The sequence below is a fragment of the Microcaecilia unicolor genome, chromosome 3 (genome assembly GCF_901765095.1).
Source record: "Microcaecilia unicolor chromosome 3, aMicUni1.1, whole genome shotgun sequence".
NCBI lineage: Eukaryota > Metazoa > Chordata > Amphibia > Gymnophiona > Siphonopidae > Microcaecilia > Microcaecilia unicolor.
Window position 1 is genome coordinate 71741327 of NC_044033.1, and position 14753 is coordinate 71756079.

At 44.5% G+C, this 14753-nt stretch overlaps 1 protein-coding gene across 4 annotated transcripts in view; it reads left to right on the plus strand.

The window, feature by feature from the left end:
• LOC115465512 (spermatogenesis-associated protein 7-like) overlaps positions 1 to 14753 on the plus strand; it is a 153937-nt gene that overhangs the window by 85504 nt on the left and 53680 nt on the right. For all 4 annotated transcript variants that reach the window (XM_030196032.1, XM_030196033.1, XM_030196034.1 and 1 more), the window contains one exon: positions 9199 to 9320. In XM_030196032.1, the coding sequence (XP_030051892.1) occupies positions 9199 to 9320 (122 nt within the window). The remainder of the gene's footprint in view (positions 1 to 9198; positions 9321 to 14753) is intronic.

Below are 14753 nucleotides of genomic sequence, written 5' to 3' on the forward strand. Positions count from 1 at the left end.
ATTTCCCAACCTTTGAAACCATCTGGACCCAGCAAAGGGATGACATGAAGGAGGAGGACCCAGATTGGTATGCACCAACCCCAAAGGTGCATTGCCCTTTGTATCCAGGAGCTACAGTAGACTGGACCCTGGTGACCCATCAAAGCCCATCAGCAATGGTGTATCACTCATGGGAGGAAAAGGATCCCCTCCCAGGCCCACTAATAGAGGTTCCAAATCGACCCTCAGCTTTGCACAATGACTTAGAAAAAGTCTACTGCAATATTGCTGAGTTGGAAGGAGATTCCAAGCAGGCAGCAAGGTGTATCTGAAGATTACGGGAGGAGAAGGAGCCCTCAAAACAACTGGCTAAAGCTCAGAATGAGATTAGAACTCAAACTGAGAAATATGTGGACGAACTCCAAGCTGTCTGCAATGCTATGAAAATGGAGGAAAGGGAGCTACATGAAACCATTGAGCGGCAAGCTGAGGAAATCAAGCAGCTGGGGTCCAATAATGCGCATTCTTATACCTGCAGACAGATGCAGAGATATTTAAGCCCTCATTTCTGGAAATGACTTTGAATAATTTCCTCAGAAATGTGCTCGTGATTTCTCCTTACCCTAGACACAAGTAACAAGTGCCTGAAGCAAAGTCTCCTGTTTGGCAGTGCAGAATGATGGCTGTTATTTATTGAGCTAAACCTATACAACCACATCTGATACCAGGCTGCACTCTGGCTGTCTAACAACACATTGGATCTACAATGGCTTGTCCATCCTTGTATGTTCTCCTAAACAGTGCACTAGCCAAGCTATTTGCTAAGAATAAGGTTGCAGAGACTGTGTTATTCCATAGATACACATTCATCAGGAGTAACTGATTAAGAGCAAACAGTAACAATAACATGATTGTTTTTTTAAAGTAAGAAATTATTATTATTTGGACCTAAAATCACCTCAGTGCTTGGGAACCTGTGCTTATAAAAGTATATCCTGTACTCATTAAGTACCAACATCATCACATCTCCTTCACCTCTAGGTAAAATACAAAAGACATATCCTGAGTATTTCCTTACTGGCACGAACACATTAGAATCTTCTTCTGGCAGGAGAAGACACTTGTGCCAAAAGTAACACTGCTTCTTGGAAGAAAAGCAATCTTCCTCCTCCTTATCTCTTAAATTCTCGCCTGTTAAAATAGAGCCCTATGTTTTTATTCATCCTTTAAGAAATGTTGTGTTTGTAGCTTGAATCCTTTGTTCGTTAATTCAGGCTATTGCCAATTTAGTGATTTGCAAAACAGGTAAACATATTAAGGTCAGTATCAGTGGCATGGCCACCATTTAACTTTAAATCAACCAATAAGGTGTGGAAAAATTCACTTGAAATAAATAATAACACTATACTACTTTTTCCACTGAACAAAGTTGAAAATGATACAAAAAATCAGTATATTCTTCAAATATAATTCAAATTTACTATGGAGGAAAAAAGAGCCTCACAGAGCTCCTAGACAATATAGCCGTCTATTGGAGCTAAAACGGATCTTAGTCTGATCCTCTGTTCATCATTGGCTCTAAAAAAAACCTCCAAAATGTCATATTATTCATTGCTCACTAACACATATGAATAATTTATGAAAGTAACTGTCATGACAAAATTTATAGTTCCATAAAATTGTTGCTTCGCAATATATTAGAACTTAATGCAAAATGAGCACTTATCTTTTACACTAGAGGACTTCGAACACGATTCTTCAGACGCTCCTAGCCTTTAGGGCTTAGGTAGCGCTAGTCCTTTGAAAAACGCTCTAGCGATAGTCTCCGGTGCTCTACATTTAACTTTAAACATATACTGGCTGATATTTAAAACCATTTAACTTGCTAGGAATGGCACTTAACTAGCTACCTGCTGATGTTCAGTGCATTGCCAGATACGTTTGGTGACCAAATTAGTCCACCGAAATAGCAGGCCTATATTTGACCAGTTTCAACTTAACTGGCCAGCGCTGAATATCAACTTGGCCAGTGCAATCTTATTGTAGCTGGCGGAGATGCCCAAGCCTCAGCAGCTGAAAACCTCCTTAAACACAACCAAGACCCTCTTCAACACAGCCCTGAAGTTGGTGGCAGCTCACCTTAGCCGCCCGACGCTGGCAGTCATGCCCAGTTTTCACGCATGCACAGGAAAACCGATCATGCGTGGGCTACCGGTGTCAGATGCCTAAGAAGAGCTGCTGTTAACTGTGGAGCTGTGTTGAAGAGAGCCGTGATTGTGTTTCAAGGAGGTTTTCAGCTGACGGGGCTTGGGGGATCCACCCCAGCTCAGATATTTAATATTTTGAGTTGGGGGGATGGGATACAGAGACTTCATGTGCCAACCCAGTTTGCCGAATGCCCCACCCAAAATTTGTGGTCTGGCTGCGCCTCTGAGTTATAACTACATGTTGTTACTCAGACCACCCTTTCCCCTCTGAGCAATGTGCACATAATTACTTACCACATTATAGAACAATGTGGAAATTGATACTTAGTAATCAACGTTTTACCCATTAAAATGCCTTTAATTATTGCCCTCCCCATTAACAAACATAGTAGATATCCTGAAAACCATGTTCTTCATGAATGTTGAAATGCTTAGCTCTGATGAATCCACTCAAAGGAAAATTATTATATCTCTGGACCAGAAGCATCAATTCCAGCCCTCGAGTGCTGTAAGCCAGCCAGACTTTCTTTCCAATAAATATGCATTAGATGTATTTTTATGCATTGCAGGCAGAGTTGACAAATGTATTTTGTGCATATTCAAGTGTGGATTCCTTGAAAACCCGACCAGTGTGAGGCATTTGAAGATCAAAGTTACCTAGCTCTGCTCTGGGCAGACAAACAGTGATTGAATCACAACATAAGACTTTTCTGCTATATGTTAAAAAGCATCAGAAAGAGGAGAATGCACAAAAGATGCCTCCTCCTGGAGGGAATTCATTTCTCTTCCACCCTGCAACACATGCAGAACTCATTGCCAGAGGATGTGGTATCAGAGGTTACTGCATGTGGGTTAAAAAAAAAGGTTTGAACAAGTTCCCGGAGGAAAAATCCATAGTCTGCTGATGAGATAGACATGGGGAAAACCAGTGCTTATCCCTGTGATCAGTAGCATGAATCTTGCTACTCTTTGGGCTTCTGTCAGGTACTTGTGACCTGAATTGGGCTTGTTGGACCATTGGTCTGACCCAGTATGGCTATTCTTATGTCCTTATGCACTTCTACCACACAGAAGCTTCTTCCTTCCCTCCCTGTTACTACAGCTGCCTTCCAATCCTCTACTGCCTTCCCGTTGGCTGGAACCTACTACCTATAGTCTCTGCTACTAGTTACAATGGATCAATTTCAATAGTCAAAGTTTAAAGCAGTGGGGGGGACAAGATATCTAAATAATAATAAAGCCCAGTATAGACATAACATAAATATTAAAGTTGTGAAGCTTACTCAGCAGACCTCAGCAATGGCTCATTCAACACTGGGGTCATTGCCCAGTGACTCACTACAGTTGTCATCAGTCTTTCAACTTTAATAAATTCTAGGAACTTTTTATAATTTTAAATTTTAATAAAATACTACTTAGCTTTTACTTGCTTTTGCTTGCAGTCTAGTGAAATGTACCCACACCGACATGGTGCATGTTTCGGGAACCTGCTCAGGGTTTGGTCCTATAAGGCAATAGACATAATTAGAATTGTATTTATCAATCCTAAAACTACATCTTTTTATCCTAGTGAAGTCTCACCTCAATCGCCACAGCTTTCATTTATTATTTATGCATGGTTTTCAAAATAGCAACTGGACTAAAGACACCCACTATTTACAGGAGGGACATCAGCGTAACTCACTATAATTACAGCCTTTTAAAGGGGCAGCCCTATTCATAATAAAGACCCCCAGTCTAACTCCAAATTTAAACCATTGGGATATATTTATCTATTTATTTGTGGCATTTATACCCCGCTCTTTCCCGCTCGATAGCAGGTTCAGTGCGGCTTACATGTATGGTACAAAGTATAACAGAGATAATACAAAGGATGGGACAAAGTATTGCATAGATGACAAAGTTACATAGAGTAGGACAAAAGTAATAGGTATGGGGAGAGAATTGGAGTGTGGGCGATGCTAGTGGTGTGAATTAGGATCGGGGTTTAGGATTGGTCATTTGGGTAGGCTTGTTTGAAGAGGTAAGTCTTCAGCAGTTTTCGGAAGGGTAGGTATTCATTGGTTTTTTGGATGTGTCGAGGTATGGCATTCCAGAGTTGGCTGCCTATAACAGAGAAGTTGGATGCGTAGTAGGTTTTATATTTGAGGCCTTTGCAGTTGGGAAGATGAAGATTGAGATATGTTCGAGAAGATTTGGACCAATTCCTGGCTGGAAGATTGATCAGGTTGGACATGTAGCTTGGAGATTCACCATTGAGGATCTTGTGGATCATTTTGTGGGCTTTGAAGTTTATACGTTCCTTGATGGGGAGCCAGTGAAGTTTTTCTCGAAGTGGTGTTGCGCTTTCAAATCGTGATTTGCCAAAAATGAGTCTAGCTGCTGTGTTTTGGGCGGTCTGGAGTTTTCTCATGATTTGGGCTTTGCAGCCAATGAAGATGCTGTTGCAGTAGTCAGCATGGGATCCTCAGAAGCTTAGCTGAAATTGGGTGGCGGAGCAGGTGGGGGGAAGAGGGGTGGTGGTTGGGAGGCGAGGATAGGGGAGGGCAGACTTATACGGTCTGTACCAGAGCCGGTGATGGGAGGCGGGACTGGTGGTTGGGAGGCAGGAAATACTGCTGGGCAGACTTATATGGTCTATGCCCTGAAAAGGACAGGTACAAATTCAAGGTAAGGTATACACATATGAGTTTGTCTTGGGCAGACTGGATGGACCATGCAGGTCTTTTTCTGCCGTCATCTACTATGTTACTATGTTACATGCACATCTTACTAAGCTCTAAGCTCTTACTAAGCACTGTGGATTATACTAGATTGCGGAAAGTTTTCTGTGGAAGGAACGGTTTCACTCTTTTCAGTACCCACATCATGTTGAACATCTTCTTCGTCGTGGCTTTTGCATGAGTTTCTAAAGTTAGGTGTTTGTCTAAAGTTACTCCTAGGATTTTTAGATTGTCAGATATTGGGATTGTAACGTTGGGGGTGGTCAGGGTGGTTGGGAGCCGAGTATTGTGATGAAAGTATTAGACATTGAGTTTTTTATTTATTCATTTTCATCTTGAAAGCGTTGGCCCAGGATGCTAGGATGTTCATGGCAGTTATAATGTTCTCGAGATTTCTGTAAGGGATAAATATTGTGACATCATCAGCGTAGATGAAGGGATTTAGGCCATATATGGTGTTTAGATAATATATCCATCTCTGCTGTTTCATATTATGTCAGGATTTGCAGATAGATGTTTTAAACTCAGACAAATGTCCAGATATATTAACTATCCTTCTTCCTTTTGGACATTTATATATTTACTAGGATTTATTTATAGACTTTTCAAGGAATTCACTCAAGGCTGTGAATAGGTCAAAACATAGGCAATAGACAATTATAGCAGTAAAAATATTCAATTAACAATACAAGGTAAGGTATAGTATGCTACATTATAATGTCAATACAGTACATAATAAAACATTTTAATAGACAGCATAGGGTGTAAGCTGTCTATTAAAATATCTATCTTCAGGCCCTCCATGATTCACACAGGCACTGTGGGGTCTTCCCTTTGCCTCGCCCAGCCCTCTCTGATGCAACTTCCTGTTGGGAGGGCCGGATGTGGCAGAGGGAAGTCCCCGCAATGCCTGTGTGAACCACGGACAGGCTGAAAATGTAAGCTGCAAGCACTGCAATGGTGGCGGGGGAAGAAGGAGGAAGCGGCAGATTCCAGCCCTGCAGGAGGGGAAGTAGGGAGCGATGCTGGATTGTGGGTGGCTGGGAGTCAACTTCTCAGTTCAGGCGGTGGCAGGAGGGAGGTCAGGATTTGCCGTGGCACCCCTGATGAGAGTTTGCTGCGGCGCACCAGGATGCCGCGGCGCACAGTTTGGGAACCACTGTTGTAAGCAAAGATGGAACATATAGATAGATAAGATAGAGTAACAGGAGTTAGAAAATAAGGGGACCAATTCAAAAGAAAGTTGCACTTGAGGTTAAAAAGGTGCTTGAATATTATCTCAACTAGAGTAGAAGTAGATAAACATGTCCTGCTACAGTATGTGTATAAAGGGGTGTTAAAAATCATTTGTTTACAAAACAGTTCATGTAAGGCTTTTTTTTTTTTTGCTAATATGTGAAAGTAAATGTAGTACAGAGACTGCGAAATGCTGTGGATGTCACACATGCTTATTGAATCTCCAGGGTAAACATTCTAGATGGGAGGGAAGTAATTCAGTGAGTGGACCTGAACACCTTGAGGTCTCCTGATAAGCCTCCAAATAAGTACATAAGTAATGCCACACTGGGAAAGACCAAGGGTCCATCGAGCCCAGCGTCCTGTCCATGACAGCAGCCAATCCAGGCCAAGGGCACCTGGCAAGCTTCCCAAACGTACAAACATTCTATACATGTTATTCCTGGAATTGTGGATTTTTCCCAAGTTCATTTAGTAGTGGTTTATGGGCTTGTCCTTTAGGAAACCGTCTAACCCCTTTTTAAACTCTGCTAAGCTAACTGCCTTCACCACGTTTTCCGGCAACGAATTCCAGAGTTTAATTAGGTGTTGGGTGAAGAAATATTTTCTCCGATTTCTTTTAAATTTACTACACTGTAGTTTCATCGCATGCCCCCCTAGTCCTAGTATTTTTGGAAAGCGTGAACAGACACTTCACATCTACCTGTTCCACTCCACTCATTATTTTATATACCTCTATCATGTCTCCCCTCAGCCGTCTCTTCTCCAAGCTAAAAAGCCCTAGCCTCCTTAGTCTTTCTTCATAGGGAAGTCGTCCCATCCCCGCTATCATTTTAGTCGCCCTTCGCTGCGCCTTTTCCAATTCTACTATATCTTTCTTGAGATGCGGGACCAGAATTGAACACAATACTCAAGGCAGGGGCGTAGCCAGACAACAGATTTTGGGTGGGCCTAGTCAAGAAGTGGGTGGGCACCAAGTATTCTCTCCCCCTCCCCTCAACCACCACACAAAAAATATCTCAGCTGGTGAGAAAACGCTTCTTTCCATCTTGGCAGTCTGCAGCAGGCATGCACTGAAAACTGAGCATGCGCAGGTGCCATTATTGTAGAGAGTTGCGTTTTTGTTACCATCAGGGGGAAGCCTTCAGCTGGTGGAGCTTGGGATCCCCACCAGCTACCACTAAACGTGTGCTACTGTTGGGTGGGCCTGAGCCCTAAGTGGGTGGGCCCCGGCCCACCCAGGCCCACCTGTGGCTACGCCACTGTTTTAGGGGATGGGTTAGGAGGTGACAAAATGGGACTGGATAGGATTATTACTAGAGCAGATTTGGGTTAAAAAAATAATAGGAGCAGGGTTTAGCTGAAAGGCTGCTCAGGGGTGTAGCTATGGGTGGGCCTGGGCCCACCCAGTTTGCGCTCAGGCCCACCCAGCAGCGGTGTATCCTTGCCAACTCTGGAGCAAGCTAGGCTGTCACATCCACTTTTCAATCTGCAGCTGCTCCTGTGCAAAGGGTTGCCAGCAGCATGTAAGAAACACTGTCTCTCCATGTTCTAGTGTAAAGCGCTGCGTACGTCCGGTAGCACTATAGAAATGATAAGTAGTAGTAATCACTGCCACTGCTGCCGGCTGACCCGGAAGCCTTCCTTCTGCATCTGCGTTCATTCAAAGGGTTAGCTGTATTTACATTGATACATGCTTACAGGTTTGTTGACCCCTGAGGCAGGCTCACACGCTGAAATACGACTGTGTCGGGTCTCAAATGTGTTGAATTTGTAAGAACATTAAAGTTTCTTAAACTTTGAAAATCCTCGTTGGTTTTGCCTCACTACCTGGTTGTTGCTTACAGTTAAGACAGCAAAAAGACTGTCCTGACTTTATGTGGTGATGTTAAAGAGGCTCTGCTCTGAATATTGGCCAGTGCATTCGATTATCTCTGATCATAAGGGCGGTAAAGCCCCGTGCTGTTCCAGCGCTATTTTTAGAGTGCTGTTTGGAACAGCCCAGGGCTTTTGATCATCTGGGCATAAGGCCTTTAAATTGCAGCCAGTGGAATAGCCAGACTGCCAATTTTGGGTGGGCCTGAGCCCAAGGTGAATGGGCACAAAATGTTCTCTCTACCCCACCCCATTCCTCCCCCCACTATCCACCTTTCCCCCGGCACCTCCCAAGTCAAAATATACTTTAGCTCATGAGGATCCCCAAGCTCTGTCAGCTGAAGACTTCTTCCATACTCCCGGTTACCAAGCTTGGCAGGTAGCAGCAACAATTCCATGAGTCTGCGATGCTGGCACCCCATGTCAGGTCTCAAATGTGTTGAATTTGTGAGAACATTAAAGGTCCATACATTTTGAAAATCCTTGTTGGTTGTACCTCACTACCTGGTTGTTGTTTACATGTTTGTGAGGCTTTTGGATTTTCTCCTCCTTTTGAGTTAATTTTATGCGGTCATGTAGCTGCTGGTTTAATGAAAAGCACCATTAACCACCCAAGTTCGTGCTCTGCTCATGCCCCGCCCCCCAGCCCATCCCAAATCTAGACAGTTAGGTGATAGCCAGTTAGCAGGGATATTCAGCAGCAGTAACTGATTAAGTGCCACTGAATATGCCCAGATAGACTTGGGCAGGCCATTTAAGTATCCAGGAGCCTCTTCTGGCCATTTAAATTGCTTTGAATATCAGGCTCAATGTGTCTTTTCACTATTTCTTTTCCACATGCCAAGTCTCATCCCGTTCTGTTAAGTATTCTATGCTGCAGACTCTAGAACTCTGAAACAAAAAATGCATTGGGTTGTTTATTTTTTTGAGGGGAAGGAGTATTTCTCTAGAACTCTCAGTTTGATGTGGCCCATTTTCAAACTTGTGTCTTTTTACTGTTTTCCCCCCATTCCATTAAATTTTTGAAGAGTTATTTTGTCCCCAGACAGACAGACAATCTCTCCAATTTCCATTGGATTGGAAAGAATAATAGTTAAGCTACACCCTGCTATCTTATTGAGCTCTGTCTGTAGCTCATCTCTAATTTGTTCATATTTTAATTAAAAATGAAATCACAGATAAGGATCAACAAAGGAGAGAAGATCTAAAGAAAGCAGTGAAAAAGTTCAAGAAAGAAATCCAGTTGAATCGGTCTGCCTTTTCATCTAACTTTGGACGCATATCCCCAGAACTGTGCATGGTAAGCAACAACATTCCCCAGTGTGCTGCTATGGAGAGGTAGTCTCCGATAATATCCAAGACAATCCAGAAGCATATATGGCAAGGTGATCCCACAGCCGACTGAGTTTTGAGGGTATCCAGAATAAATATGCATGAGACAAATCATAAAAGATTGAAGACCCATTTTCCTTAAGAATATTAATTGGAGATATCCTGAAAACATTACTGGCTGGTCAGTTTCTCTTGCAAATTTGTAGTCATTATGGCAAGGTGGCCTAACTGTTCTTGCCCCATACTAATACATGTGCAGTTTCTGAGGCGTGCTTCTGGATTTGTTTCAGTAATCCAAAGTGAGAGTTACATTCAGGTACTGTAGGTATTGGCCTGTCTGTAGAGGATCTACGTTTGCACCTGAGGCAATGGAGGGTGAAAGACTTGCTGAACATCACAAGGAGCATCAGTGGGACCTGAATCTTTGTTTTGCTGGTTCTTATCTACTGCTGTAACTACTAGGCTACTCCTCCACTCTAGCTCATCTATTGTCCCTGTCCAGGTGTAAAAATTCCACAGAAAAATGTGCACATCACTGGAACTTTGCTGCCATTGTTCTTTGTAAATTTCTCTGCAAGAGTGGCCTTCTACATGGACAGTCAGAATGAAATTCAGGAAATTCATTCTGAGCCCTCATAAGAGCCTACTCATACATTGTTCTGCTTCTGTTTGACTTTAAATCATGAGAGAATTCTCCAGAGTTACTGGGGGGAGGGTCCTGAGGTTGTGGGTGGTAAAGGGTCCAGCCCAAGGGGGGTGGGTTCCTAGGTAAGTTGCAGAGGGAAATGTTTCAGGTTATTGAATGAGTGGCCTAGTGGTTAGGGTGGTGGACTTTGGTCCTGAGGAACTGAGTTCGATTCCCACTTCAGGCACAGGCAGCTCCTTGTGACTCTGGGCAAGTCACTTAACCCTCCATTGCCCCATGTAAGCCACAATGAGCCTGCCATGAGTGGGAAAGCGCGGGGTACTCCTGGCTCCTCCCTTGCTCCACCCCCTGTACTGCCCCTCATCTGCCCACTTTCAACAAGGCCAGTGAATGCCAATGTTCAGCAGTGCTGTCTGGTTAATGTCACTGAATATCAGTGGCTAGGCAGGCACAGGCAATTTAAAACAAGCAGAAGGCTCTCCTGCCTCTTAAATCACTTGAATATCAGGTGGTAAGTTTGTACTTGAGCAAGTCACTTAAATCTCCATTGCCTCAATATCAAAGGAACAGCAGCAGAATTTGAATCAGGCTTCCCTGGTTGTCAGCCCACTGTTCTAACTACTAGGCTACTTCTCCATTTTAAATGTTTGGTGAATAGCCTATTTGCCAGCAGAATACACTGCTTTTGTCTCCCTTCAGTAAGTAATTGATAGAAAAGACAATACCATATTTGAGTGGCAAGACTTCAACTTATCAGACTCTGGGCCATTGGAAGTCTTATGTGTGAGAAGAGATTGAGGATGTTTATTCTCACTAGTATCTTTTCAAACTGACTTTGCTAGCCTAGTGGTTAGTGCAGTGGACTTTGATCCTGGGAAACTGAGTTTGATGCCCACTGCAGCTCCTTGTGACTCTGGGCAAGTCACTTAACCCTCCATTGCCCCATGTAAGCCACAATGAGCCTGCCATGAGTGGGAAAGCGCGGGGTACTCCTGGCTCCTCCCTTGCTCCACCCCCTGTACTGCCCCTCATCTGCCCACTTTCAACAAGGCCAGTGAATGCCAATGTTCAGCAGTGCTGTCTGGTTAATGTCACTGAATATCAGTGGCTAGGCAGGCACAGGCAATTTAAAACAAGCAGAAGGCTCTCCTGCCTCTTAAATCACTTGAATATCAGGTGGTAAGTTTGTACTTGAGCAAGTCACTTAAATCTCCATTGCCTCAATATCAAAGGAACAGCAGCAGAATTTGAATCAGGCTTCCCTGGTTGTCAGCCCACTGTTCTAACTACTAGGCTACTTCTCCATTTTAAATGTTTGGTGAATAGCCTATTTGCCAGCAGAATACACTGCTTTTGTCTCCCTTCAGTAAGTAATTGATAGAAAAGACAATACCATATTTGAGTGGCAAGACTTCAACTTATCAGACTCTGGGCCATTGGAAGTCTTATGTGTGAGAAGAGATTGAGGATGTTTATTCTCACTAGTATCTTTTCAAACTGACTTTGCTAGCCTAGTGGTTAGTGCAGTGGACTTTGATCCTGGGAAACTGAGTTTGATGCCCACTGCAGCTCCTTGTGACTCTGGGCAAGTCACTTAACCCTCCATTACCCCTGATACAAAATAAGTACCTGAATATATGTAAACCGCTTTGAATGTAGTTGCAAAAACCTCAGAAAGGCGGTATATCAAGTCCCATTTCCCCTTCCCTTTAAAATCAGGACACCAGATGGATCCATTTTTTTGACAAATAGAATAGGTAATCATTTCAGGCCTCAGTTTTGAGTGTTTGAAAAAGCATGAATCAGATAGTTTAGTGCTACTCTTTCCTGTTTCTTATTAACTTCTTCAGAATGAAGTGTTACTAAGGTCATAATACCGGACTGCCTTTTGAAAGCATTCGATAGTAATCACATGATGCATCTGGCAGCTCTTCTTTATCAGTCACCACACAATGAACATGTTCAAGTGATTTCCATCTCGCTTTTGCTCATCCACTTCCTTAGTTACTGTATTGCCTGAGTCAAACTACAGAAAGACCTTGTCTGTTGTGAAAAGCTGAAGGATTGATTTGTGTCCTTTTGAATCCTTTAGTTCCCGTTTTTCACCTCCCTACACTTCTGGCTGCCTGATATGTATTAGTTATAGCTAGACATTCAATCATTCCCTCATTCATCATTTATTTATTAATGTAATTAGAGTTTATTAACTACTTGTATGAAAAGATTCACGCATGGTGGTGAATAATAAGTATAAATTGACATAAACAACTTACATAACAATAGTAGAATGACCAAATGTCAGCACAATACACAAACAAATCAAAATCCTGATAACAGTGTCATTAATGTATACTTTAGAGCAGTGTTTCCCAAGTCCAGTCCTGGGGTACCCACTTGTCAGTCAGGTTTTCAGGACATCCACAATGAATATGCATGGAGACCTGCTCGATATGCAGAAGGTTCGAGCTTTCCTCCCAGGACCAAGGTTGGACACTCTAGTCGCTCTGGCTTCTCAGGTTCGAACCTCTCAGCAGATCACGACTCAGCAGATGTTGAGGTTATTAGGCCATATGGCCTCCACGGTTTATGTGACATCCATGACACGCCTTCACATGAGATCAACCCAATGGACCCTAGCAGCAGCGTACCAAGGGTGGGGCAGTGGGGGCGGTCTGCCCCGGGTGCACGCTGCTGGGGAGGTGCAGAGAGCAGCCGCGCACCTGTCAGCTCCACTGGTTCTCTGCTCCCTCTGCCCCGGAACAGGTTACTTCCTGTTCCAGGGCAGAGGGAGCAGGGAGCCGAGAGGCGCGCGGCTGCTCCTAGCAACCAAAAATGCACCTGGGGGGGGGGTTGAGGCGCCGGGGGGGGGGTCATTGCGCCATGGGGGTGTCGTGCTGCACCCGGAGGGGGGTGCGCATCGGCGATCCACCCTGGGTGGCAGCCGACCTAGGATCATCACTGGACCCTAGCCTCCCAGTGGTACAGGAGAGCTGGATGTCATCTAAGTGACTCCAGACCTTGTTCACGCTCTGCTCTGGAGGACTGTTCAATCCAATTTGACCCTAGAACTTCCATTCCCAATTCCTCAGCCTCAAAAAGTGCTGACAATGGATGCATATCTCCTCAGTTGGGGAGCTCACGTGAATGAGCTGCACACTCAGGGAGCATGGTCCCTCCAGGAAATAGGTCTTCAGATCAATCTTCTAGTGCTCCGGGTGATCTGGAATGCTCTAAAGGCTTTCAGAGTTCGGCTGTCCAACCAAATTGTGCTCATTCAAACAGACAACCAGGTAGACATGTATTACACAAACAAGCATGGGGGCACTGGATCACATCCTCTTTTTCAGGAGGCCGTCCAGATGTGGTGCTGGGCTCACCAACATGGCATGTTCTTCAGGCCACTTGTCTGGCTGGCAAAAACAACAGTATGGCCAACAGACTGAGCAGGGTCATGCAGCCACATGAGTGGCCTCTCAATATGGGTGTTGCCAACGAGATCTTCCGAGCGTGGGGCACTTCGGTGGATCTCTTTGCCACTCAGCTGAATCAAAAAATCCCTCAGTTCTGCTCTAGGCTTCAGGTCCACAACAGACTAGCATCAGGTGCCTTCCTCCTGCATTGGGGAACAGTTCTGCTGTATGCTTATCCTCCCATCCTTCTTGTGGGGAAGACTTTGCTGAAACTCAAGCAAGACCACAGGACCATGATCTTAATTGCGCTTTCCTGACCTCAGCAGATCTGGTTCCCTCTTCTTCTGGAGTTATCCTCAGAAGAACTGTGGAGATTGGAGTGTTTTCCGACCCTCATCATGCAGAACGAAGGATATCTTCTATATCCCAACTTCAGTCTCTGGCCCTCATGGCCTGGATGTTGAGAGCCTAGAATTTGCTTCTCTCGGCCTATCAGAGGGTGTCTCCCAGGTCTTGCTGGCTTCCAGGAAAGATTCCACTAAGAGATGCTATTCTTTCAAATGGAGATTTGCCATCTGGTGTGAGGGCAAGGCCCTTCTGCACCTTTCTGAGTCTGGTCTTAAGACCAACTCCATAAGGGTTCACCTCAGTGCAATTAGTGCTTAGTATCAGCGTGTAGAGGGTAAGTGGGATATGTGCCTTATTTATACCACAAGATAGAGGGTTATCAACTGCATAATCCTGCCAAATTTCAGCCTTGGTATGGACTAATTATGTCTTTAAAAAATGAGAAACACGGACATCCAAGATGGCCGCAAGCTGTTAGGCTGCTGCGACTCACGCTCCCCCAAAAAAAAGAAATGCCGAAACGAAGAGGGAGATTAGCGGGTAGGGCTTCCCCGCTAACTCCCTCATTACCTGGTCCGATGGACTGATATTTGAGATCGCAGGGAGTTGACCGTGATGGCGGTTTGCTTCCAGAGGTGTACGCCGGCGAAACAGAGACTTCGGCGCTCTCTGGCTTTGAAGTTACTCTCAGCCCCGCCGAACGCACTCCCCCTCCCCAGCCGATTGGCGCCAGCTCTTTCCTCCTGGATTCGACGGGGTCCACTCCCGCAGAGGTCAGGGGCCCAGAAGATCGCCGAATTGAAGCCTCCCTTACTACAGAGGTGGGACTGGAGAGCAGTTTGCCCGTGGAAACGTTGCAAACTGAGGGGAGAGGAGCAGAGGGGCAGAGTGAGGACCGAGACCTGACTGTAAGGTTTGAACTTCCTAAAGAATTTATGATTAGACCAAAGGATGTGACATTAGAAGCTTTGTGGGACCTGGTTTCCAACCTAGGACA